Here is a 26,352-nt window from a genome sequence, read left to right as displayed (position 1 = left end):
GACTTATACACCGAGTCGACCTGTACACCGGCAAATACGGTAATTATAATTCATTTTTAATTTCAGGCAAAGTGATGCACATTGAATCTGTTCTGTTACAGACTAAAAAACAATGTTATTAATAAAGTTATTCTTTATTGTAAGTTGATCTTTTTTTATTTATATTTTGTTTTCTTTAATATTAACAACATGGGGGGGGCGCAAAATGTTTTCTTCTCCCTGTGGGGCATCACAGAAAATGATTGAGAAGCACTGGGCTAGAGGGAGTAGAGCTACAGAAGGTAGAGGATTTACCGTATTTTCACGATTATAAGGCGCGGATAAAAGTCCTATCATGCAGTGCGCCCTATGTGTGTTGTTGTTATAAGGCGGACGTATTGAAGAGAACGTTAAAGGGAGAATTGTGGACGTGGATTTGCAGTATGCCCCGCCCTGTGTGTGTGTTGTTGTTATAAGGCGTACGTAGTAGAGAACGCCATGAGAACGTTAAAGGGGGAAGTGTGGGTGTGGATTGTATATAAAACACGCGTCATGCAAAACATCATTGTTATAACAACAGTGAAAATGGCAAAGAGACACGCTTATCAAGCACAGCTCAAACTGAAGACCATCAGCTACGCGGAGGAGCATGGAAGTCGAGCAGCCGCGAGAGAATTTGAAATCAACGAATCGATTGTTCGCAAGTGGAGGAAGCTGGAAAACGAGCTCCAACAGGTCAACAAGACGCAGCTGAGTTTCCACGGACGTAAGGCGAGGTGGCCCGTGTTGGAGGAAAGATTCGAACCGTGGATCATCGAGCAAAGAACGAGTGGGAGAAGCGTTTTGACGGCCACCATTCGCCTAAAAGCAGTAACGCTAGCAGAAGACATGAAAATTGAACATTTTCAAGGAGGTCCGTCTTGGTGCTTTCGTTTCATGAAACGGTGCCATTTTCCCATCCGGACCAGGACTACGTTGGCGCAGCAACTTCCAATGGATTATAATAAAAAGATGGCCATGTTCCGCTCCTACTGCAGCAAACGCATCGCCGACAAACACATCCATCCCAGAGGTGCCGCTCACTTTGGACATCTCGGTGAATCACATTGTGGAAAAGAAAGGGACCAACACGAAAAGTCTTCTTTTACTGTTGTGCTTGGCTGCCATGCTAATATCCAGAAACTGTCGCCTATGGTGATTTTTTAGAGAAAGACTTTGCCTAAAGAGAACTCTCCAGCAGGAGTCATCATTAAGGCAAATGAAAAGGGCTGGATGGATGAGGAAATGATGACTGAGTGGCTGCGGGAGTAGACCAGGTGGGTTTTTTCCACGCATCACCATCGCTGTTGATCTTTGACTCTATGTGTGCCCATCTCACAGCCGATGTGAAAAAACAAGTGAAGCAAATGAACTTGCTGTCATTCCGGGAGGCACGACAAAGGAACTCCAACCGCTGGACATCGGTGTGAACCGGCCGTTCAAAGTAAAACTGCGAGCGGCGTGGGAGCAATGGATGACGGAGAGCATAGCATGCACACGCAGCGGCCACTCTCTGTCCCGTCAGTACGGTGATTTGTTCGTCTAATGAGTGTTCGTCCGACAGTCTTATGTGTTCGTCTCGTCGTGCTATATCGTGCTACAAGTACAGCAGGCAGGTTCTGCTCGACATCGGCAGAAGTGGGTTTTGTGGCGTTCTGGACTTTGAAGCGGCGACATTAAAGGCGCTCGGACTGCTACGTCCTGTAACGTCGCCGACCTCGCCCGCTATTCCTCCCCCGGTTGGGAGACGTCGGAAACGGTGTGCGAGGAGGCAGAAGAGGGGCAAGCGCGGAGGCGTCCGGGCCAGGCTGGCGGCCAACCCAGCGCGCCCGGCGGTGTCCTCCATTCTTCTGGCGAATGTGTGATCGCTCGACAACAAAATGGATTACGTTCGCCTGCTGAGGTCTACGAACCGGACGGTGCAGAACTGCTGCGTGCTCGTGTTCACCGAGACCTGGTTGACTGACAACATTCCGGACTCTGCCATGCATCTGGAGCGGCTAGCGTGCTATCGGGCGGACCGTGCCATTGTACGAGGGGGAAAGTCGCGAGGAGGTGGAATATGCGTCTACATCCGAGAAGAATGGTGCCGGGACTCTCTGGTGGTATGTAAGCACTGCTCGCCACTTGCAGAGTTTGTGATCATCAAGTGCTGTCCTTTTTACCTGCCGAGGGAATTTACCGCGATTCTGCTAGTTGCGGTATACATCCCGCCTTCCAACATCGAGGGTGACGGGATAGCGGCGCTTGGTGAACTGTACCAGGCTGTCAGTGAACAGCAGACAGCGCACCCTGACGGTTTCACCATCTTTGCTGGAGACTTTAATCATGCCAACCTGAAGTCTGTTTCCCCGAGGCTTCACCAGCATGTTACTTTTCCGACTCGTGGAGACAGCTTCCTGGACCTAGTCTACTCTGCGCAAAAGGGAGCTTTCAAAGCCACCCCCCTCGCCCATCTTGGGCTTTCTGACCATCTCACTGTTTTGCTTTTGCCCGCATACAGACAATTGGTAAAGGCATCCAGGCCGGTTCGGAGGCGGGTTCGGGTGTGGCCTGAGGGTGCCTCCGATGCACTTCGTGACTGCTTCGACACCACTGACTGGGACGTGTTTAAGCAGGCGGCCACCTACAACGATCGGACGGACATAGAGGAGTATACTGACTCTGTTTCCTCTTACATCACGAAGTGCATCGATGATGTGACTTGCTCAAAATCCGTCGTCACTCGCGCGAACTGGAAGCCGTGGCTGACAGGGGCTGTCCTCAGACTGCAGAGGGCCAGGGACAAGGCTTTCAGAGCGGGGGATGAGGCTGGCTTGAGGACAGTGAGGGCCGACCTGTCCCGAGGCATCAAAGAAGCGAAAAAGGCGTTCTCGTGCAAGGTCTCCACCCACTTCAAGGACAGCAAGGACGCACGTAGCCTTTGGCAGGGCATTCAGACCATCACGGACTACAAGCCCGCGCCGAGGAGCTGTGAGGGCGACGTCCGTCTGCTGAACGATCTAAACCGATTCTTTGCTCGCTTCGACGCCCAGAACAGCACTTGCCCGCTGAAGACCACTCACACCCCACACGAGCACCCCCTGCGCCTCTCTGCCGACGGTGTGAGGAGGGCGCTTGCCGCTATTGACACCCGTAAGGTGGCGGGCCCTGACAACATCCCGGGTCGAGCGCTGAAGGACTGCGCTGGGGAGCTGTCGGGTGTCTTCACGGACATCTTTAACGTTTCCCTGCAGCAGGCCATCGTCCCCTCGTGTTTCAAGGCTGCTACCATCGTTCCTGTACCGAAGAAACCTGCACCGTCCTGCTTCAATGACTACCGCCCCGTGGCACTGACGTCCATCATCATGAAGTGCTTTGAGCGGCTTGTCATGGAGCACATCAAATCCGTTCTCCCCCCCCAACATTGACCCTTTCCAGTTTGCGTACCGTGCCAAACGGTCCTCTGAGGATGCCATCTGCTCTGCCCTCCACTCGGCCCTCACCCACCTGGAGAGAAAGGACTCATATGTGAGGTTGCTGTTTGTGGACTTCAGCTCTGCCTTCAACACCATTGTGCCGCAGCGACTCATCTGCAAACTCGACGAGCTGGGCCTCAGTAACTCTGCAACTGGCTACTAGACTTCCTCTGTCATAGGCCTCAGGTGGTGCGTGTTGGCGACAAAATCTCCGCCAGCATCACGCTGAGCACGGGGCCCCCCCAGGGCTGCGTACTCAGTCCATTGCTCTTCACCCTGCTGACGCATGACTGCACTGCGACCTACAGCGACAACCGCATAGTGAAGTTTGCTGATGACACAACTCTGGTGGGTCTCATCACGAAGGGCGACGAGACTCTGTACAGGTCGGAAGTTGACCTTCTGACCATGTGGTGCAGGGACAACAACCTCCTGCTGAACGTAAACAAGACCAAGGAAATCGTTGTTGACTTCCGGAAGGGTCACACAAAACACCTGCCGCTGATCATCGACGGTGCTGTGGTGGAGAGGGTGAGCTTCACCAAGTTCCTGGGGGTGCACATCAGTGAGGACCTCTCCTGGTCCGCAAACACCGCGTCACTGGCAAAGAAAGCTCAGCGCCGCCTGTACTTCCTGCGGAAGCTCAGGCGTGCATGTGCTCCTCAGGCAGTCCTGTCTACATTCAACCGTGGCACCATTGAGCGCGTCTTCACCAGTTGCATCGCTGTCTGGGGTGGTAACTGCACTGAACAGAACTTGAAAGCCCTGCAGCGCATAGTGAATACGGCTGGTAAGATTATTGGTGCTTCGCTCCCCTCCCTGAAGGACATTTACACCTCCCATCTCGCCCGCAAGGCAACCTCGATTGCGAGTGATGCGAGTCACCCCGCTCACTCTTTGTTTGACCTTCTGCCCTCTGGGAAGAGGTACAGGAGCCTGCGCTCCCGTACCACCAGACTCGCCAACAGCTTCTTTCTCCAGGCTGTTAGGACCCTGAACTCGCTACCCCCTTCTGTGTAGCGTGCGTCACTGTTGCGCTATTTTTCTAGAATGTCTGCTGTACGCTCACTTGCTCCTTTTTGCTCCTCTTATTTATTTGTTGTGTTATTTATTCGTTATTTATTCAGCACGCTGTTGTTTACTTGTTTTACTTGATTGTCTATTGAGGGCCATGTCTTGTCACCGTGGGATAGGGGGGAACGAAATTTCGGTTTCTTTGTGTGTCTTTGGCATGTGGAATTGACAATAAAGCTGACTTTGACATCTTTAAAGCGAATGCTGAACTTAACTCCCCAGGCCAAAGCGAACCCCTGTCACAAAGAATAAAAAAAATACCGGTAGCAGTTTGCATTATTTTATTGCAGTGTTTTTCCTTATTCAGATTTGTATCAAGACTACAGTAACAATTATACTTCACTTTGATGGTTAATGCAGTTATTGCAATTTTGTTGTTTTATCACAGTAGATTGGTTTATTTACATTTCAAAAACCAGAAGCCATTCATTTACAAATGTGATTGCACTTTAGTTTACATATTTAAATGTTCAGATATTAAGATGTGATAGACAGTTTTTGCATGATTTGAATGAGGCAAAATAACATGTTTTTTTTCTCTAATATATTGTTATCATTTGTTTCAGATGTACTGTAATTATTTTCTGTATAAAAATTAAATTTGGTGTTCAAAAAGTAATTTTTCCAACTTGAGTCTTGAAAAAGAGTGGGTCGTCTTATAATCAGGGTCGTCTTATATTCAGGCCAATGCGGTATTGGTTCTGCACTCGTTTTCATAGCAATAGTGTCAGTCTTTCTGCTGATTTTGGAGCTGTACGCTCTGTTTTCATGTCTTGTGGGTGTATTTTGAGTTGTTGTATCAGATGAATTGCATCGAAAGTGCTGTTTTATTCTTGGGCAACACAATATGTTCAATGCATTCATTAACTTCTCGCAAACGCGAGCATCCATAGCATTAGCGTCAGTCTTTCCACTGATTTTGGAGCTGTGCGCTCTATGTCTTCAGTTCTTGTGGGTGTATTTTGAGTAGTTGTATCAGATGATTTGCATAGAAGGTGCTTTATTATTCTTGGGTAACACAATGTGTTTAATGCATTCGCTAGCTTCTCGCTAACGCTATCACTAGCATTAGCTTACATCGTTGCTTGACAGAGCTTGTTTATAAGACGTTCATAAATATTGTGAGGGGATTTATTTTCTTATGTGTCATGTATGGTTGTATGGACAAGTCTTCTGTCGTTGAGATCTTTTAATCAATCAAAAAGTTTGCGGCGCAAGTAAACACTACCTCGTTTAAATAAAGGGGGGGGGGGGGGGGGGAGATAGAAAACGACCTCGGATAAATTAAAAAAAAACTACAAATGGCGACCGAAAATGGAGGTGCACATCTTGCGGCCTGAGGAGTGTGAAGTATCTCATTTGTATTTAAAGAGACCGCACCAAAACGGCTTGCTCTGAGCCGCACCTCAGAATAAGTAGAAAAGAGGGACCTGTGATGGTATCAAAACGATGAATTCAGACAAAAGCATCATTTTTCCACTTTATATAGACCACAACTAAATGAGTAAAACAGTAGAATTTATTACCGTGATATTTGGGCTTTAATAAGAGAGGTACTACTGTGTTTTTCTACCCATACATAGAAGGCATAATTTAAAGTGGGGCTGCAGAATATATTGTAATGTCTTGTATTATCCGTTCATTGTAGTTGTGCGTGTGAGGGCGGGGCCAGGAGTGACGAGTGACATCATGCGTGTGGGTTGTGCGGACTGGTTAGCTTGGCAATAAGTCGGTGTGTGGAGCGCATGGGCGCGAGTTGTGGCCACCAGCAACTCCCGTATGCATGTGTTTTTCTGTTGCCTATTTTGTTATAATAAAAGCGGCGATCAAAGCGTGTAAACATCCTTGACGCACAGAGGGGCATTACAAAATTGAAAATATAATGGCACATGCAGTGCACAATGCAAAAGACATGCAATAGATTCATATGAAATTGTATACTTTGATGTAACTTTGACCAGTAAAATACAACCTTAAATGTGCATTGTTATCCAGTAGGATGTATGTAGGAGCAAAATAGTGAATCAGGAAACAGGCACCGCGCACCACAGCAGATGAGGCAAATGGGAATCAGGTTGAATAGCAGAACTATCGAGGCAGACCAACCGCCGCAGATTGACGGGCTTGCGGCGTTTAAATACACGCCTTAAAGAGCTGGTAACAAGGGCACAGGTGGCATTGATCAGCACTTATTAGCGCCACAGCTCCGCATTGGATATGACGGCCAGCACAGCGAGAGCAGAGGTGAGCCGTGACACGTTCACGGTAGTTTTTTTGTGACTTTGCGAGTTTTAGTGACGCCCTAAAGCAGGGGTGGCCAACCCGCAGCTCGCATGCGGCTCTTTGCCTGGTTTCATGCGGCTCTTTTACGTTCATATCAACGTTTGTGGTTTTTTTTTTTTTTTTTTTGGTGCGTGTTTGCTTCGCTTGAGTTCAATATGGTATTTTCATCAAACGCGCATGCGCATGAGGTGAAATCCTGCAAACGAGAGGCAAACCCATTCGAAGAAACAATTAGTGTCAATTTCGCTCAAATGGCAGGGAAAAAAATGCACAGCTAAACGAAAATATGAAGATGAACACAGGACTTTTTTAACAGAGTGGAAACGTTCATATTTTTTAGTTGAACGCAATGACAAGCCATTCTGCCCGATATGTCAGACGTCATTAACGCATTTCAAAGCTTCAAATCTTCAGCGCCACTTTAGCTCACTTCATGCTAATATCGATAAGGACTTTCCAAAAGGGACTGAATTTTGCAAGCGCAAGTTGGACACTTTGAAAAGTCAGGCAGAAAAACAGGTTCAGTTTGTCCCAAAAATTACAAAGCACTCAAGAGACTGTCACGCTTGCATCGTATCAACTGGCTTGGAACATTGCACGGGCTAAAAAGCCATACAATGAAGGGGAGTTCGTTAAAAAATGCCTCGGTGACGTTGAAATCTTGTCTCCTGAAAATGACAAACTAAAACAAATAGTATCCCACATCCAACTGTCCCGCCACACTATTGAACACAGAATACCGGACATTAATACAGCTATTGAATCACAGTTGCACGCTGACATTCAAGCATGTGAGTATTTTAGTGTCACATTGGATGAGAGTTGTGACATACAAGACCTCAGCTGGCAATATTTGCACGGCCAGTGTCAAAAGATTGTGTGATCAAAGAAGAACTCCTTGATGTTGTGCCATTTAAAGACTCGTTGCATAGATGTGAAAGAAATAATGATGGCTGCTTTAGCAAAAGCAAATCTTGTGTCTAAATCATTGAATTTAAACGTCATGAAGCCTGTGATGGAAACCGTCAACTACATCTGCATACATGCGCTTAACCACAGGCAATTCAAAAATGTCATCGCTGAGCTGGACCAAGAACTTCCAGGTGACCTGCCGCTGCACTGTGAAGTGGCTGTCAGAGGGCAAGGTGCTAGCTCGCTTCTTTGAGCTTTTGGATGCCGTGAAACTATTCATGGAAGAGAAGGACAAGGACTATCCCGAGCTCTCGGAGGTCGAATGGATTATGGATCTGGTCTTTTTGGTCGACATGCTGTCTCACTTGGACAGACTGAACTTTGTCATCCGGTTCCGTGATCTACAACTGAAAAGGCCACAGATTACGTTCCTCGCCAACTCATTTAATGCGGAGACGGACTGTTTGAAAGTCCCGCTAGTCACAGATGATGTTTCGGCTGAATTGGAGATAATCGATCTTTGTGAGGAGGACCAACTGAAACCTGCTTTAAGACAAGGGACCATTAAGTTCTGGTAAAGTGTGCCAATGGAAAAATACCCAAATGTCAAACGGACTGCGCTGAAGATACTGTCAATGTTTGGGTCAACATACATCTGTGAGTCTGTGTTTTCTACCCTGAAGTACCTGAAATCAAAGCATCGATCTGTCCTGATTGACACCCATGTGAAAGAATTGCTTCAAGTGGCAACAACGGAATACAAGCCAGATTTGAAGAAGATTGTTCAAGGCAAGGAATGCCAGAAGTCGCACTAAGCAACATGTATAGTAAGTTAAAAAATGCTATTGTAAATTACTATGTTTTTTTTTTTTTGTGGACTCTGTTGGACTGAGAGTTTGTGTGTGTGAGACAATGCGCACAATGTTCATTGTTGAAAATGTGGTCTTTGGTCATAGTACTGTAGGAGTCAATTTCTGTCATTATAATGTTGGTGTGTAATAAATTTAGCTGAGCAGAAGTGTGTGTGCGTGTGTGTATGTGTTTGTGCATGTGGTGTGTGTGCATGTGTGTGTGTAAGAGGAAGGGATGGGATGATGTTCATGTGTGCTCATGTGTATGATGTTGCTCTTTGCGGTAACACAGACAAATATGTGTCTCTTAGTCTCTGACTGGTTGGCCACCCCTGCCCTTAAGAATGTTTTGAAAAGTCAGTTTAACTTTAAAATGTACTGCACCATTTTAGAATTTGACCATGAATAGCAAATACAGGTACAACAGACACAGAAGCGGGAGCATCTTCACTACTCACTAGTTCAACACGATGACTAACAAACTGACGGACCGGTACAATTTACTGATTTACTGATGTCCTAAAATAGTGGCAGATGCTCCATTACTCAGACACTGTCATCTCTCCACATGTTGTAAGGGATTTGTTTGTTTGAACAAGTTATTTGTGAATGAGGCAAAACAATTGAGCTCCATTAAACTCCCTGCCCAAAAAAAAAAAAAATAAATAAATAAAAAAATCATCATCATCGTCGGCGGTCACTCGGGACGAGTCTTTTTCTCAGGGTCGTCTACTTGTGGGTCCGCAGGTGGGCGTAGAGGCCGATCCGGGATCCACATATTTTTGTGCAGTGTGGGCAGGGAAAAGTGGTGGTGGGTTGTGGTCGTGCTGGAGCCTGTTTTTGTCTTTCCTTACGGAGTTGTCGTTTGGTTTCTGCGACACGGCGGAGTTCCTTTTCATGATGTGCTGCACCTTCTTGCACCGCTGCCCTCCAGCAGTTCCTGTTCAAGGCAATGCGCTCCCAGTCCTGAGATGTTATTTGGAATTTCTTGAGATTGGTCATGAGGTTGTCCTTAAAACGTTTTTTTTTGCCTGCCCGGGGCTCGCAGACCTCTCTCCAGCCGGGAGTATAACATCTGTTTGGGGAGGCGGGTGTCAGCCATGCGGATGAGATGTCCTGTCCATCGGAGTTGGTGCTGCATTATTAAAGTGGTGATGCTCAGTATCCTGGCTTCCTCCAGAACGCTGATGTTTGTGCGTCTGTACTCCCATTTGATCCTGAGTATTTTCCTCATGGTTCTCTGGTGGTGTTGTTCAAAAGCTCTTAGGTGCCTGCTGTAGGTTGTCCATGATTCTGCCCCATAAAGTAAGGTGGGGAGAACCACAGCTTTGTAAACCAGGAGCTTGGTGTCAGCCCGGAGGTCTCTGTCTTCAAAGACTCTTTTCCGGAGTCTGGCATATGCTCCACTGGCACCGCTCAGGCGATGGTTGACCTCAGAGTCAATGTCCGCTTTGGAGGAGAGAAGGCAGCCGAGGTGGGGGAAGTGGTGAACATATTCAGGTGCAGTGTTGTCCACATTTATGATGGGCGGAGTAGATGGCTGGTTGGGTGGGGGTTGACGTAGAACCTGGGTCTTCTTGATGTTCACGGTCAGGCCCAGGGCTCTGTATGCCTTAGCGAAGGAGTTCAGGATGCCCTGGAGGTCTTCTGCAGACTGTGCTGCAATGGCATTATCTGCATACTGGAGCTCCACAACCGTGGTGGTTCTGATCTTGGTTTTGGCTTTGAACCTGTTAAGGTTGAAGAGCCTGCCATCAGTTCTGTACCAAATTGGGATTCCGTGTGGTAGTTCTTCGTTGATGTGGTGGAGTATGGAGGCAATGAAGACAGAGAACAGGGTGGGTGCAATGATGCATCCCTGTTTGACCCCTGTCTCTACAGTGAAAGGCTCAGTCAAGGAGCTGTTGTTGAGCACTGTGGCTGTCATTCCGTCACGTAATAAACGCAGTATTCTGACGTATTTATCCGGGCAACCATACCTCAGAAGGATGCTTCATAGGGCCTGGCGATCCACCGAGTCAAAGGCCTTTGTCAGGTCTATGAAAGCCATGAGCAAAGGCTGTTTATGCTCACGGCATTTCTCCTGGAGTGGGCGTGCTGTAAAAATCATGTCTGCAGTGCCTCTAGCTGGGCGAAAACCGCACTGCAATTCTGGGAGAACTTCCTCAGACAGTGGCAGTAGGCGGTTGGCAAGAACACGAGCAAGTACTTTGCCAACTGTTGAAAGGAGTGAGATGGCCCTATAGTTCCCACATTCCGCTTTGTACCCTTTCTTGAAAATGGTCAATATCAGAGCATCCCTGTGCTCCGAGGGGAGTACTTCTTTTACCCAGACCTTCAGAAAGAGGGAATGGAGGTGGCGCTGGAGCTCTAGTCCACCTTCCTTTAGGACCTCAGCTGGGATCCCATCTGGCCCAGAGGCCTTATTGTTCTTCAGGCTCCTGATGGCATCTTGGACCTCTGCTACAGTGGGAGGTTCACCCATGTCTTCCCTGATGGGACTCTGATGTGACTGAGGAAATCTGACTGAGTTGTGCTGTCACGGTTGAGGAGTTCCTGAAAGTGCTCTCTCCACCGGTTGTTTATGGACTCATTGTCCTTCAACAGCTCCTGCCCGTCTTTAGAGCGCAGGGGGTGTTGGCCGTGATGGCTTGGGCCGTAGACACCCTTGGTAGCACTGAAAAAGCCTCTGGTGTCACCAGAGTCTGCCAAACTCTGGATTTCCAGTGCCCTTTCTGTCCACCAGGAGTTTTTAATCTGTCTCACCCGGCTCTGGACGTCAGCCTTGGCTCTGGAGTGAGCCTGTCTCTTTGCTGTGCAGGTGATGTCATTTTGCCAGACACGAAAGGTTTCCCTTTTCTTGGAGATGAGCTGTTCTATCTCTGTGTCGTTCTCATCAAACCAGTCCTGATGCTTTCTGGCCTTGTACCCGAGAGTGGCACTGCAGGTGTCGAGGATGGAAGACTTGAGCAGGCTCCAGTGTTCTTCAATGTCCTCAGGGTATTCCTGATTGAGGCTTTCTCCAAGAGAGGCCTGAAACAGCTGCAGGGCGGCAGTTTCGTTCAGGCTCTCAAGGTTTAGTATCTGCCGGCTCAGCTTCTTTTGCAGTCTCCTCTTCCTCTTGAGTCTGATGGACATCGTGGATCGTATCAGGCGGTGATCTGTCCAGCAGGCCTCTGAATCCATCATGGCTTTTGTGATGCTCACGTCGCGCTGATCCCTGGTTCTGACTATGACATAGTCAATAAGATGCCATTGTTTAGAGCGAGGGTGTCTCCATGAGCCCTTGAGTTTGTTCTTTTGGCGAAAGATGGTATTGGTGATGATAAGGTCGTATTGAGCACATTTGCTAAGAAGCAAAACCCCGTTGGAGTTGATGTTTCCAATGCCTTCCTTTCCAATGGTGCCCTTCCAGAGGTGGTGGTCGCGGCCCACTCTGGCATTGAAATCTCCCAATATAATAATCTTGTCCTCCTTGGGGATTTTTGACAATACCTCATCCAGACAGGCATAGAAGTCCTCTTTTTTTGTCCTCATCGGAAATGAGGGTAGGTGCATAAGCACTAAGAACTGTTGCCGTCTGGTTGTGTGCCAGCACCAGACGGAGTGTCATCAGGCGCTCACTGATTCCCACAGGGAGTTCAGAGAGCTGACTGATCAGTTGGTTCTTGATGGCAAAACCAACCCCATGGATCCTAGGCTCATCTGTGGCCTTTCCTTTCCAGAAGAAAGTGTATCCACCCTTTTCCTCCTTCAGATGACCTTCCTCTGCCCGTCGGGTTTCTAAAAGAGCAGCTATGGCAATCTGGCATCTTCTCAGTTCCCTGGCAATGATGGCGGTTCTCCTCTCCGGCCTATCACTGGTTACTGTCCATTAGTGTGCGCACATTCCATGCTCCAAAATTCATGTTTCTGTGTTTTCGACCGCATATTGGTGATCCCTCTGAACGCGGAAAAATTGAGCTCCATCAAACTCCCTGCCCAAAAAAAAAAAAAAAAAAAAATGCAATACAGCTAACTCTTATTTGAGCAAAGCTGTGCTCTCCTCCCTTTTCTCATGCTAAATGAATGTTTGGACTGTTATCCTGCCTATCAGAAATAATTTTGGTAAAAAGTATATCGGCTTGATCCGTTTAACAAATGGTCGCGGCGGTGTAAAATTAAAATGTGTTTTTGCTGTAAAGAGGTAGTGTACACAAAGAAGAAATTCTGCCTACCTTGTCCAATTTGTCCACTGTTGAACAGATAGTACGGAACATATCACCTGGAACACCGCACACAGCAAACATCCCATCAAGGATGCGTCTGTCATTGACCTTAAACACAGATGTCCTTTTTTAATTACTTTTAAGTACAAATGATATTTAAAGATCTGTGTGATGTTACCTTGATACGGAAGTCCCCAAGGTCCAACTCACTGAGGATTTCATGGACAATCCTCAAGCACTCAGCATCTGGAACCATGCTGTCATACTGGCCAGCAATGTCAAAATCCTACAACGCAGAGAATTAATAATGAAATGCATCTGTTATGAATTGACAACCATCTAAAAACATTTAAGACCAACAAAGCAACAACAAAATTACGAGAGGGATGCCTGCTCCACTAGCAAATACTACTAACTAAAGAATAATACCGTAATTTTCGGACTAAAAGTCGCTCCGGAATATAGGTCGCATTAGCCATAAAATGCACAATAACGTGAAAAAAAAACATATAAAAGTCGCTCCGGAGTACAAGTCGCATTTTGGGGGAAATTTATTCGACAAAATCCAACACCAAGAACAGACATGAACGAGCAACAACAGGCTGAACGATAGGTATGCTAACGTGACATAAACACAAACGAAGAGCTGAGAACGGGCCTGACGTAACATTCAGAGTTATTCAAATAACTATTACATGAATAACACGTTTATAAAACCACTACCAGCTCAGTGGCCTAGTAGTAGAGTGTCCGCCCTGAGACTGTAAGGTTGTGGGTTCAAACCCCGGCCAGGTCATACCGAAGACTATAAAAATGAGACCCATTGCCACCCTGCTCGGCACTCAGCATTAAGGGTTGGAACTGGGGGGTTAGATCACCAAATGATTCCCGAGCGCGGCACCGCTGCTGCTCACTGCTCTCCTCTCCCCCAGGGGATCGATCAAAATCACAAGGGGATGGGTTAAGTGCAGAGGACAAATTTCACCACACCCAGATGTGTGTGTGACGATGATCATTGGGACTTTGGGACTAACTTTATCTGTGTCACTCCAATTCATTAAATCTATCGATCGTCCTTTATGGATAAACGATGCCGTGTATGCGCCGCTGACGTCTAAATATTCTAAATATTCCACAGACCCATATAACGATATATAAAGTATGTATCAAATAACTATCATATAAACAACATTATCAAACCATCTGTGTCACTCCAAATCATTAAATCCATCGATCAAATTCCTCGCCCTTTGTCAACAATGCCGCGCGTGCGCCCCGACGTCAGCCTCGTCGTTATTCCACAGATCTAGTATATAACTATATTATAGCGTTTACAAAGTACAAGGAAAGACATGGGTTTGGTAAATGTCTCTTTATTTAACAAAACAAGAGTTCAACGAGACAACAAGTACTGAACTGTAACGATAAAAACATATACAAGTTGCTATACAAAATAAAATATATCAAATAACTATAACAAATAGTTCACCACCATGCGGCCCCAAGCACCGGCGTGGCCTTCCGGGTGTGTGGCAGCGTGGACTTCCATCCCCGGAGGTGACACTTCCAGCCACGGAGGTGGACGAGAGCTCCATAGAATAGGACCGGGCGTGCGTAAAATCCCTGTCCGAGCCCCATCCACCGTCACCGGACAGCCACCCGGCCGAGCGCCGGCCCCAGACTTCCATCCACGGAGGTGAAAGAGAGCTCCGTAGAGTAGGACCGGGTGTGCGTAAAAGCCATGTCCGAGCCCCATCCAACGTCCCTGGACAGCCACCCGGCCGAGCGCCGGCCCCCGACTTCAATCCACGGAGGTGAAAGAAAGCTCCGTAGAGTAGGACCGGGCATGCGTAAAAGCCATAATAGTTTTTCAAATCTTCTGAGTCACTCCAAATCATTAAATCCCTCAAACTCTTCGTCCTCTGTGTCACTTACAAACAAAGCCGCTAATGATGCCGGTAGTACGTGGGGCTCTTTGTCATCCCGTGATCGAATCTTTGTCCTTTATGTAAACAACCGCCGCGCCGCGCCGCGCCACGCCACGCCACGCCACTGACTTCACTTGAAATTCAAATTACAGTAATCCCTTGCTACATTGCGGTTCGTTTATCGCATTTTAACTTTTCTTTTTTTTTATTTTGAAAATTTGTGAAAAAATTCACATAAGTCGCTCTTCAATATAAGTCGCCCCCCCACCCAAACTATGAAAAAAAATACGACTTATAGTCCGAAAATTATGGTGTGTGTGCGTGTGTGTGTATATATGTGTGTGTGTGTGTGTGTATGTATATATATATATATATATATATATATATATATATATATATATATATAATACACCGTAATTTCCGGTGTATAAGCCGCGACCTTTTTCCAAAATTTTGAACCCTGCGGCTTATACTCATGTACGTCTTATATAAGATTTTTTCCGTGATTTTTGTGATGACTTGATCACTTTTACTCTTAACACTATTATATACAGTAAAAGCTACAAAACAAACTGACAAATAACTCGTTTTCAAATGAGACGAGTAAAAACTGGTCAAATATTTTAAAAAAAGATATTAAAAGTGAAGACAATTTGCAATTCTAGTAATGACACGAATTCGATGCACAATTTGTCTTCGTGGGCCACATAGAATGATGTGGCGGGCCGTATCTGGCCCTCGGGCCTTGAGTTTGACACCTGTCCTCTAAACCCTTTCTCTTACTCTGCCATGTGACTCAGAGATTACACAAATCAGTGGTGCTGTTTGGACCATCTGCATTGTATTAAAACCCAATCAATCAGCATTTAAATTCAATTCTTCTGACATTTTGCTCACCAAAAACAAGTTGTAATGAATGTAAACTTTTAATGCATTTTATTCAGAAGGTTACTTTGAACCCTGAGGCTTAAATGGCGGCGCGGCGTACTTATGGATTTTTACGGCCTCCGGCCTCCAGGGGGCGCTCTAGCGGAAGCAAGAGCGAGACAGGCGAAGAAGAGATAATGCGCCGAAGAAGACATGCTAGTTTGTGTTTACAACATTTCGCGCATCACGCAGAACGCGATCAAGACGGACATTACTGAAAGGAAGCTTTTATACACAAACCGTCATTATGGGGGACAAAAGAAATGCATATGATGCCGCTTTTAAGCTAAAGGCAGTTGATGTTGATGACATTGTGTTGCAGCACCCTTTTCTTTATTTCGTGGTCCCGTTTACTCTGGAGCTATACGTGTCGCTCGCTAGTTTAATGTAATTTAGCGCTTCATGCATGAATAAGATTAACATGAGCAGACCCTCATCATGGAAAATGCTAGAAGAAATGGATAAAAACGACGACGAAAGAGATAGTGTGTGGCGAAGGATATCTAATGCTATTCCAATCGGAAATTGATGAGGAAGACTTCGACGGTTTCAGTGCACAGGAGGAAGATGAAGACGATGAAGCTCTTTTTTTTTTACTTTTACTTTAACCAGCCCTGTTAGTGCTGTGCTACTGTGTTGCTGCTGTGTTACCGCCGCGTCTCAGTGACTTTTACCGGTATTTATTTAATCAAACCCTATCAGTGCTGTGTTACTTCCGTGTTGCTGCGGTATTACTGCCGCGTCACAGGCAGTGTTTGGAAAGAAATGTTAAGGTATGTTATTAAAACTTTAAAAAATCTTTCTGTGTCCAGTATTTCTTTGTTAATAACTCGCGTGCACACTTCCGTGTTGCTGCGGTACTACTGCTGCGTCACAGGTAATGTTTAGAAAGACATGTTAAAGCATGTTATTCAAACTTCAAAAAGGCTTTCTGTGTATTGTCTATATATATATATATATATATATATATATATATATATATATATATATATATATATACTATATATATATATATATATATTCATTCATTAGGGGTGATGAGCTTTTCTCAGCTTTCTCAGTATTTTTTGCCACCTTTCCCAACTTCTTCTGAACGTGTTGCAGCCATGAAATTCTAAGTTAATAATTATTCGAAAAATAAAATAAAGTTCATGAGTTTGAGCATTAAATATGTTGTCTTCGTAGTGTATTCAATTGAATATAGGTTGAAAAGGATTTTAAAATCATTGTATTTTGTTTTTATTTACATTTTACACAATTTCCCAACTTCAACCGAATCCGGTTTGTAAATGACTCGTCTACAAGTGAAGAAAACCCAATCGCAAATTCACATTATAGCGGTGTAAAAACACTTAGTTCTCCGCGTAACTAAGGAGAAATGATGTGACGAAAGCAGCGCCAAAATGTTGAAGAAAATAAGGTGGATGTCGCATCAGTGCTGCCAGTTAGTCAGGTTTACAGAGGCAAGCTGATTTCCGTAAGATGCCATCGCGGCGGGCGGGCAAATGCTCGCGAGTCGCCGAGGCTAACGTTGCCCCCCCCATATAAACAACATTTTCTCAACGGATTTACACGATTCACGGAAATGATACTTTCGACGGAAAAAAAACACGGAAATCCGGGTTTCTGCGGAAAATTCTCATCCCATTTCTTTGGGTTGACAGTCATAATGGGCCTCCAAAAGAAGCTAAGACTACAACGCGGCCCGCGAAAAAAATGAGTTTGACACCCCTGCCCTATACAGTCCTCATGCTCCCCAACAGAAACGTAGCAACAATCTGGAGAAAAGTGGGTCGAAGATCGGCCAGGATAACCGGCAGCCTAGGAGAAGTTATGATGCAAACTTCAAGATGATGGTGATAAATGAGGTAGAGTCTTCAAACAATTGCAAAGCGGCTGTGAAATATGGTGTTACAGAGTGTAATGTACGGATATGGAGAGCTCAAAAAGATCGCCTAAAAAATGCTCACAATCAGAGAAAAGCTTTCCGTGGTCCTTAGAGCACGACAGGATCATTTGTTTCAGATGTACTGTAATTATTTTCTGTATAAAAATTAAATTTGGTCTTCAAAAAGTCTTTTTTTCAAACTTGAGTCTTGAAAAAGAGGGGGTCATCTTATAATCAGGATTGTCTTATATTCGGGCCAATATGGTATTTTAAATGGACTTACGCTATTAAACGAAGTCAATATCAATTTAAACAAAAATATTGATTCGGTGGCTACTTCAAATAATTTAAACCCCAAACAAAATGTTTTCCAACGTCCTCTCAGTAAATTTTAGACTTGGTGGATTAACACTTGACACAAAAGCATTTATGTTTTATACCTATTGTAGTCATTTAAAATGTGACGCTGTAGCCTACACCAACACTCATTAAAATACTATTTTAAAACAAACTGAGTTCTGATCAGCCAACAAAAAAAAAAAGTAATGCTCTGCATCCCCGGTATTATAAAGAATAGCGCCATTTGCAAAAAAAAAAAAAAAAAACGTAGTGCTATGCATAAAGTTTGCTCTGATGTGAATGCTCATCCGCGGTGTGTGGGACTCGAACTCAGTGTCTGCTCACAAGACAGGAGAGTGTACCATTACACCAGGCATGTCAAACATACAGCCCGCGGATCATTTAATCCGGCCCGGCATAAATTTCTGAGTATGTCAAAAAAAGAAGCGAGTCTCTAGCTCATTTCTATCAAAAGTTATGTTTTTTTTTAAAATAAATACAAACCAAGTGCTCCCTCCGGCCACAGGAGGGCAGTAAATGTGTAAAAGAGCTCACGTCCAGCGGCATTGACACGAGTTAGTACTAAAACCAAACCGTCAATCTTGCTTCACAATTCACCACAAGTTATCGGTCAACACACCCTTCCCGAAATGGCACTGTCAAGAAAAAGAAAAGTGGACACGGAGTGCAGAGTTTAAGGAAAAATGGACTGAGCATTATTTATTCACAGAAGTTACTCTGCGCATTTCTCTTGTCTCACAGCTGTTCGTCCGGAGGCACCGGACCGTCCCGATAATGATTTGAAAAAATATAAAGACAAAATAACAGATTTTCTGCGAGAGTTTGAGCAGAGCTTTCAGGTATTCAGTGAACCTGAGAACAAATTTGGCTTTTTTCGCTCGCCATTTACAGTGAAGCCTTCTGATATGCCAGCTGACATTCAACTCGAACTTATTGACTTGCAGTGCGATTCCGCTATGAAGGATAAATTTGGGTCCGTGGGATTGGATACGTTTTATCAATATCTCGTGCCAGGTTACCCCAAATTAACAGCCATGGCTGCAAACGTTCTATCCATGTTTGGGACTACTTATCATTGAGAACAGGTTTTCTCCGTAATGAACAATAATAAAACAAAGCAGAGCTCAAGGTTAACAAATAAACACTTGAATGATATTGTTAAATGTGTTGCTACTCAGGATTTGACACCCAATATTGATACACTTGTGAAGGCAAAAAGATTCCAAGTTTCAGGAGCCAGCAGCAGCAAGTAGACTGCAGGAGTGCAGTGAAAGAGAAAAAAAGTGTGATGACACGAAATTTGTTTGCACTCATTAATACAGATCATTAAAAATAAGATTAATCTGGTTAATATTGTGCAGTATATTCTCAGCTTCAGTAGGCCCAGCCTAGTAGTTTGATCGGATGTAGTATAAGCATGCACTGCTATAACTTTTATTTATTTATTTATTTTTTTTTTTTATTTTTTTTTTTTTTTTATTTCAAAGCAGTACGACAATTAAGGCGAGAATATTTTTTTCACATCTCCCACTTGAGTTTGTTAAGTGTGGTGAGTTGGTTCAGGTGTAAAACCGCATTCACTTCATTGTTAAAATAAACCAGTGAACCATGAAATCATTTTTTTTCATTGTTTGTGAAAAAAATGTGTTGTGCTTAGAAAAGATTCCTTGTCATCCGTGATTATAATATGTAGGGTAGGCTACAAATGTAGACTGATAGTACTGAAAAACAAAGCAAACTATTTGGAGTTGACATTCTTTTACTGATCCGGCCACCTTAGAACAGAAAGCCCCAGAGCCAAACTGAGTTTGACATGCCTGCACTACACCATGAGGAATCCCACGGACAGAGAAAGTTATTGACATAAATTATACTGTTTTTAAAAAAAGCGGTAGCATTCAAAAAGATATTCTTCTAGAAATGATAAAACGTCCATAATCTGGGTCAGAAGATTCTCTCACAACGTAAAGCTTTTCGAATTACTACGGCTTCGATGTCGATCAGATTTTGAATGAACGGCCAATCCTTGATTAAGCACTTTCTTTGAGTGAGAGGAGACTGGTTGAAACTCTGGGTCTCTTATGTTCACAGAGTAAGTTACCGCAGTAACTGACCCAGAGTTTAAGTTCCCTCTCTTTCTAGAACGGCTAGCTCAGAGTTTCCCTCATTTCAGGGTTAACTTAGTTTTCTCATAACCCGCTTTCTGGAATACCGCTCAGGTTAACCCGCTAGCAGAAAAACATAAAAAAAAGAAACATTCATTTTCTGGAGCCCATAGGTAGCGCTACCACTAAAAAATAAGTTGTCTTCAGACTGGGACTATCATCAAATGTGTACAATTTGAAGATAGGATCATCTGAGTTAAGTTGCAGCAGGTTTTATTGTCATGGTGCATCACCAGACTTTGCAGCACCGTAATAGCCACGCCCTTTAGTGAAAAGTCACCAATTTCGACGTAGGGCATACTCAATCAACATCTTGAGTTGTTCTTCTTTTTGAGATGGATTTCTTCAATGGTTCGGTGCAGTACATCAAAGTGTACTATGTGGCGCTATAAGCATAAGTGGCACTTTAAAGTATAGAAGAATTACTCATTTCGATGTCTTCAGGTCACGACTATATTCATGTGCCTTTTCAGATATTCTGGCTCATGTGCTGGGTTGTTGAGATTTTCGTGTGTCAAAGAAAATATGAAATTCAACATTTTCTGACCCGCTGTTGTCATTTTGAAAACTACATTTTTTCACAGTTGTTTTCTCAGGTCTAAAGATGGTACAACCCATCGGATTGGATCCTTTAGGATATAGGTGTCAAGCTCTGGCCCGCAGTGTAATTATATTTGGCCCGCGAGGCAATTTCAAATTAACATTAGAGCTGGCCCGCTGGTATTATACGGCGGCAGCGCTGTAACACCACATTCATCGCTTGTACTACAAATCCCATAATGCTCTGCTGTTGCTTTGGCGCCCACACGTCCGTTCATGACTCCGCCTCATGCCCATATAAGTAGAATCCGTGTTCATTTTTTTTCCCAGAATGCACCTGAAATTTTCAAGATGGCGCTGCCTAGATTCGATACTATTGGCTTCCGAGCAGCAGTCCACAAACCAATGGGTGACGTCACGGATGTTACGTTCATTTCTTATATACAGTCTATGTGCACACCCCGCATCTCCGTGTCTTTGTTGCTTTGATCAAGATGGCGGCGCGTGCACACGCAGCGGCCACTCTCTGTCCCGTCAGTACGGTGATTTGTTCGTCTTATGAGTGTTCGTCCGACAGTCTTGTGTGTTCGTCTCGTCCGTGCTACAAGTACAGCAGGCAGGTTCTGCTTGACATCGGCAGAAGTGGGTTTTGCGGCGTTCTGGACTTTGAAGCGTCGACATTAAAGGCGCTCGGACTGCTACGTCCTGAAACGTCGCCGACCTCACCCGCTATTCCTCCCCCGGTTGGGAGCCGTCGGAAACGGTGTGCGAGGAGGCAAAAGAGGGGCAAGCGCGGAGGCGTCCGGGCCAGGCTGGCGGCCAACCCAGCGCGACCCGCGGTGCCCTCCATTCTTCTGGCGAATGTTCGATCGCTGGACAACAAAATGGATTACGTTCGCCTGCTGAGGTCTACGAACCGGACGGTGCGGAACTGCTGTGTGCTCGTGTTCACCGAGACCTGGTTGAGTGACAACATTCCGGACTCTGCAGTGCATCTGGAGCGGCTAGCGTGCTATCGGGCGGACCGTGCCATTGTACGAGGGGGAAAGTCGCGTGGAGGTGGAATATGCGTCTACATCCGAGAAGAATGGTGCCGGGACTCTGTGGTGGTATGTAAGCACTGCTCGCCGCTTGTGGAGTTTGTGATCATTAAGTGCCGTCCTTTTTATCTGCCGAGGGAATTTACCGCGATTCTGCTAGTCGCGGTATACATCCCGCCTTCCAACATCGAAGGAGACAGGATCGCGGCGCTTGGTGAACTGTACCAGGCTGTCAGTGAACAGCAAACAGCGCACCCTGACGGTTTCACCATCTTCGCTGGAGACTTCAATCATGCCAACCTGAAGTCTGTTTTCCCGAGGCTTCACCAGCATGTTCCCTTTCCGACACGTGGAGACAGCTTCCTGGACCTAGTCTACTCGGCGCAAAAGGGAGCTTTCAAAGCCACCCCCCTCCCCCATCTGGGGCTTTCTGACCATCTCACCGTTTTGCTTTTGCCCGCATACAGACAATTGGTAAAGGCATCCAGGCCGGTTCGGAGGCAGGTTCGAGTGTGGCCTGAGGGTGCCTCCGATGCACTTCGTGACTGCTTCGACACCACTGACTGGGACTTATTTAAGCAGGCAGCCACCTACAACGATTGGACGGACATAGAGGAGTATACTGACTCTGTTACCTCTTACATCACAAAGTGCATCGATGATGTGACTTGCTCGAAATCCGTCGTCACTCGAGCGAACTGGAAGCCGTGGCTGACGGGGGCTGTCCTCAGACTGTTGAGGGCCAGGGACAAGGCTTTCAGAGCGGGGGATGAGGCTGGCTTGAGGACAGCGAGGGCCGACCTGTCCCGAGGCATCAAAGAAGCGAAGAAGGCGTTCTCTTGCAAGGTCTCCACCCACTTCAAGGACAGCAAGGACGCACGTAGCCTTTGGCGGGGCATTCAGACCATCACGGACTACAAGCCCGCGCCGAGGAGCTGTGAGGGCGACGTCCGTCTGCTGAACGATCTGAACCGCTTCTTTGCTCGCTTCGACGCCCAGAACAGCACTTGCCCACTGAAGTCCACTCCCCCCCCACACGAGCAGCCCCTGCGCCTCTCTGCCGACGGTGTGAGGAGGGCGCTTGCCGCTATTGACACCCGTAAGGCGGCGGGCCCTGACAACATCCCGGGTCGAGCGCTGAAGGACTGTGCTGGGAGCTGTCGGGTGTCTTCACGGACATCTTTAACGTTTCCCTGCAGCAGGCCATCGTCCCCTCGTGTTTCAAGGCTGCCACCATCGTTCCTGTGCCAAAGAAACCTGCACCGTCCTGCTTCAATGACTATCGCCCTGTGGCACTGACGCCCATCATCATGAAGTGCTTTGAGCGGCTGGTCATGGAGCACATCAAGTCCGTTCTCCCCCCCACCATTGACCCTTTCCAGTTTGCGTACCGTGCCAAGCGGTCCTCTGAGGATGCCATCTGCTCTGCCCTCCACTCGGCCCTCACCCACCTGGAGAGAAAGGACTCATATGTGAGGTTGCTGTTTGTGGACTTCAGCTCTGCCTTCAACACCATTGAGCCGCAGCGACTCATCTGCAAACTCGACGAGCTGGGCCTCAGTACCTCCCTCTGCAACTGGATACTGGACTTCCTCTGTCAGAGGCCTCAGGTGGTGCGTGTTGGCGACAAAATCTCCGCCAGCATCACGCTGAGCACGGGAGCCCCCCAGGGCTGCGTGCTCAGTCCATTGCTCTTCACCCTGCTGAGGCATGACTGCACTGCGACCTACAGCGACAACCGCATAGTGAAGTTTGCTGACGACACGACTCTGGTGGGTCTCATCACGAAGGGCGACGAGACTCGGTACAGGTCGGAAGTTGACCTTCTGACCACGTGGTGCAGGGACAACAACCTCCTGCTGAACGTCAATAAGACCAAGGAAATGATTGTTGACTTCCGGAAGGGTCACACAACACACCTGCCGCTGATCATCGACGGTGCTGTGGTGGAGAGGGTGAGCTGCACCAAGTTCCTGGGGGTGCACATCAGTGAGGACCTCTCCTGGTCCGAAAACACCTCGTCACTGGCAAAGAAAGCTCAGCGCCGCTTGTACTTCCTGCGGAAGCTCAGGCGTGCATGTGCTCCTCAGGCAGTCCTGTCTACATTTTACCGTGGCACCATTGAGAGCGTCCTCACCAGTTGCATCGCTGTCTGGGGTGGTAACTGCACTGAACAGAACTTGAAGGCCCTGCAGCGCATAGTGAATACGGCTGGTAAGATTATTGGTGCTTCGCTACCCTCCCTGAAGGACATTTACACCTCCCATGTCGCCCGCAAGGCAACCTCGATTGCCAGAGATGTGAGTCACCCGGCTCACTCTTTGTTTGACCTTCTGCCCTCTGGGAAGAGGTACAGGAGCCTGCGCTCCCGCACCACCAGACTCGCCAACAGCTTCTTTCTCCAGGCTGTTAGGGCCCTGAACTCGCTACCCCCTTCTGCGTAGCGTGCGGCACTGTTGCGCTATTTTCGGGAATGTCTGCTGTACGCGCACTTGCTCCTTTTTTTTTTTTGCTCCTCCTATTTATTTATTTATTTATTTATTTATTTATTTATTGTTGTGTTATTTATTCATTATTTATTCAGCACGCTTTTGTTATACTTGTTTACTTGTTTGTCTGTTGTGAGCCATGTCTTGTCACCGTGGGATAGGGGGGAACGAAATTTCGGTTTCTTTGTGTGTCTTTGGCATGTGGAGAAATTGACAATAAAGCTGACTTTGACTTTGACTTTGACTCTCCCCCACACTGCGACCTCAAACGACAGCTGTCACTGTGTTACCCTACCAACAAATGGCGAAAAGAAAGGCAGAAAATAGAAATTTTCTGGACAGGTGGGAGACAGAATATCTGTTTACATGTATACAAGACAGACCTGTTTGTCTTGTTTGAGGAGCCAACGTGTCAGTAATTAAGGAGTACAATATTAGACGACACTATGAAACCAAACACCAGGACGAATATAAGGACCTGGACACGGCTTAAAGGAGCCAGAAAGTAAAGGAGATCAAAAGAGCTTTGGTTCACAGAAAATGTTCACAAAAGCCACAACACAAAGTGAGGCTGCTGTAAAGGCAAGTTATATCGTGGCACAAGAAATCGCCAAATCAGCCCGAATGAGGGAGAGTTTGTAAAAAAGTGCATGATGAAGGTTTGTGACCAAGTGTACCCAGAGAAAAAGCAAGCCTTTGCAAACGTAAGCCTGAGCAGAAACACAATAGCTGACCGCACATGCGAGTTTGCCACCAATCTGCATGTCCAGTTGATGGAGAAGGGAAAAGATTTTGTTTCTTTTTCCCTTCCTGTGGATAAGAGCACTGACGCGTCTGATACTGCGCAGCTGTCTGTCTTCGTCCGCGGCGTGGACTCAAATCTGTGTGTTACGGAGGAGCTTTTGGGATTTAAACCAATGCATGGCACAACCACAGGGAAAGAAATCTTTGAGGAGGTTTGCAAATGTGTAACTGAAATAACCTTCCGTGGAATAAACTTGTGGGATTAACCACTGATGGTGCGCCAGCCATGAGTGGTAAAAGGAATGGACTGGTGGGCAGGATTTGTGAAAAGATGCGCGAAGAGAACTGTGCAGGTGAATTATCTGTTTATCACTGCATCTTACGTCAAGAATCCCTGTGTGGTAAAGCGCTGAAGATGGAGGATGTTATGTCCACAGTAACACAAGTTGTTAACTTCATGAGAGCCAAAGGTCTCAATCACCGCCAGTTTAAGTCTTTTCTGGAAGGGTGTGATTCAGAATACACAGATGTGCCGTATCACACAGAGGTGAGATGGCTAAGCCGCGGAAAAGTGCTGAACAGATTTTTCGAACTGCGTGAAGAAATATGCCAGTTTCTGGAAAGCAAAGGGAAGGACACAGCAGAGCTCCGGGAGCAAACGTTTCTGTGTGAGCTGGCCTTTCTGTGTGACATCTCAAGCCACCTCGATGTGCTGAACCTGCAGCTGCAGGGTCGGGGACGCATCATCACAGATATGTATGCGTCAGTGAGAGCTTTTAAAATGAAGATGTGCCTGTGGGAGAATCAGATGCTACAAGCAAATTTTGGCCATTTCCCCTGCTGCCAAACCATAAAAATGCAGATCTCTATCGCCATGTGCGCACAGTTTGCTGAAAAACTCAGTGCGCTCGGCGCTGAGTTTAGCCAGCGGTTTGGCGACTTTGATGTCCAGAAACTTAGATTTGAACTGCTTAGTAATCCCTTCGCAGTTGATGTGGAAAAAGCACCAACCAAATGGAGTTGATTGAACTCCAGTGTGATGAAACACTGAAGTCAAAGTTTGATGCTGTTGGGGCCGCACAGTTTCCACAGTTCATCGCTGACACGATGCCTCAGCTTCGCACTGAAGTTGCTCAATTGCTCTCCATGTTTGGTAGCACTTACCTACGTATGTGAGCAACTTTTTTCCTCAATGAAGATGACGAAAACTTCTCACAGGAAACGTCTGACTGACGGAACACCTTTGTTCGATAATGACGGTTTCCTCAGCTCAAACCCTAAGCCCCGACATTGATGAACTGGCATCCAAGAAAAGATGCCAGGTGTCTGGCTTGGCCGCATCAGAGTAGATCAGTGTGTCGCAAAATGAGCAGTAAATAAATTTTCTATGCACTTTTTCTTGCTACTCCAAGGCCTGAATGGTTGATTTATTCATAGTTATGTTATTTTATTTTCAAATTTATTAGC

The 26,352-nt window shown here is 46.2% G+C and overlaps 1 protein-coding gene and 1 pseudogene across 4 annotated transcripts in view; one reads left to right on the top strand and one right to left on the bottom strand.

Moving 5' to 3' along the window:
* hars (histidyl-tRNA synthetase) overlaps window positions 1-26,352 on the bottom strand; it is a 93,465-nt gene that overhangs the window by 59,616 nt on the left and 7,497 nt on the right. For all 4 annotated transcript variants that reach the window (XM_068651933.1, XM_049740358.2, XM_068651930.1 and 1 more), the window contains 2 exons: window positions 12,983-13,090; window positions 12,814-12,912 (listed from right to left, as the gene is read on the bottom strand). In XM_068651933.1, coding sequence (XP_068508034.1) covers window positions 12,814-12,912; window positions 12,983-13,090 — 207 coding nt within the window. The remainder of the gene's footprint in view (window positions 1-12,813; window positions 12,913-12,982; window positions 13,091-26,352) is intronic.
* Window positions 24,792-26,352, top strand: part of LOC137840633 (general transcription factor II-I repeat domain-containing protein 2-like) — a 1,957-nt pseudogene continuing 396 nt past the window's right edge.

This window comes from Syngnathus scovelli, chromosome 1 (assembly GCF_024217435.2).
Source record: "Syngnathus scovelli strain Florida chromosome 1, RoL_Ssco_1.2, whole genome shotgun sequence".
In the NCBI taxonomy this organism is placed as follows: domain Eukaryota; kingdom Metazoa; phylum Chordata; class Actinopteri; order Syngnathiformes; family Syngnathidae; genus Syngnathus; species Syngnathus scovelli.
This window is presented reverse-complemented; position numbering and strand designations above follow the sequence as displayed.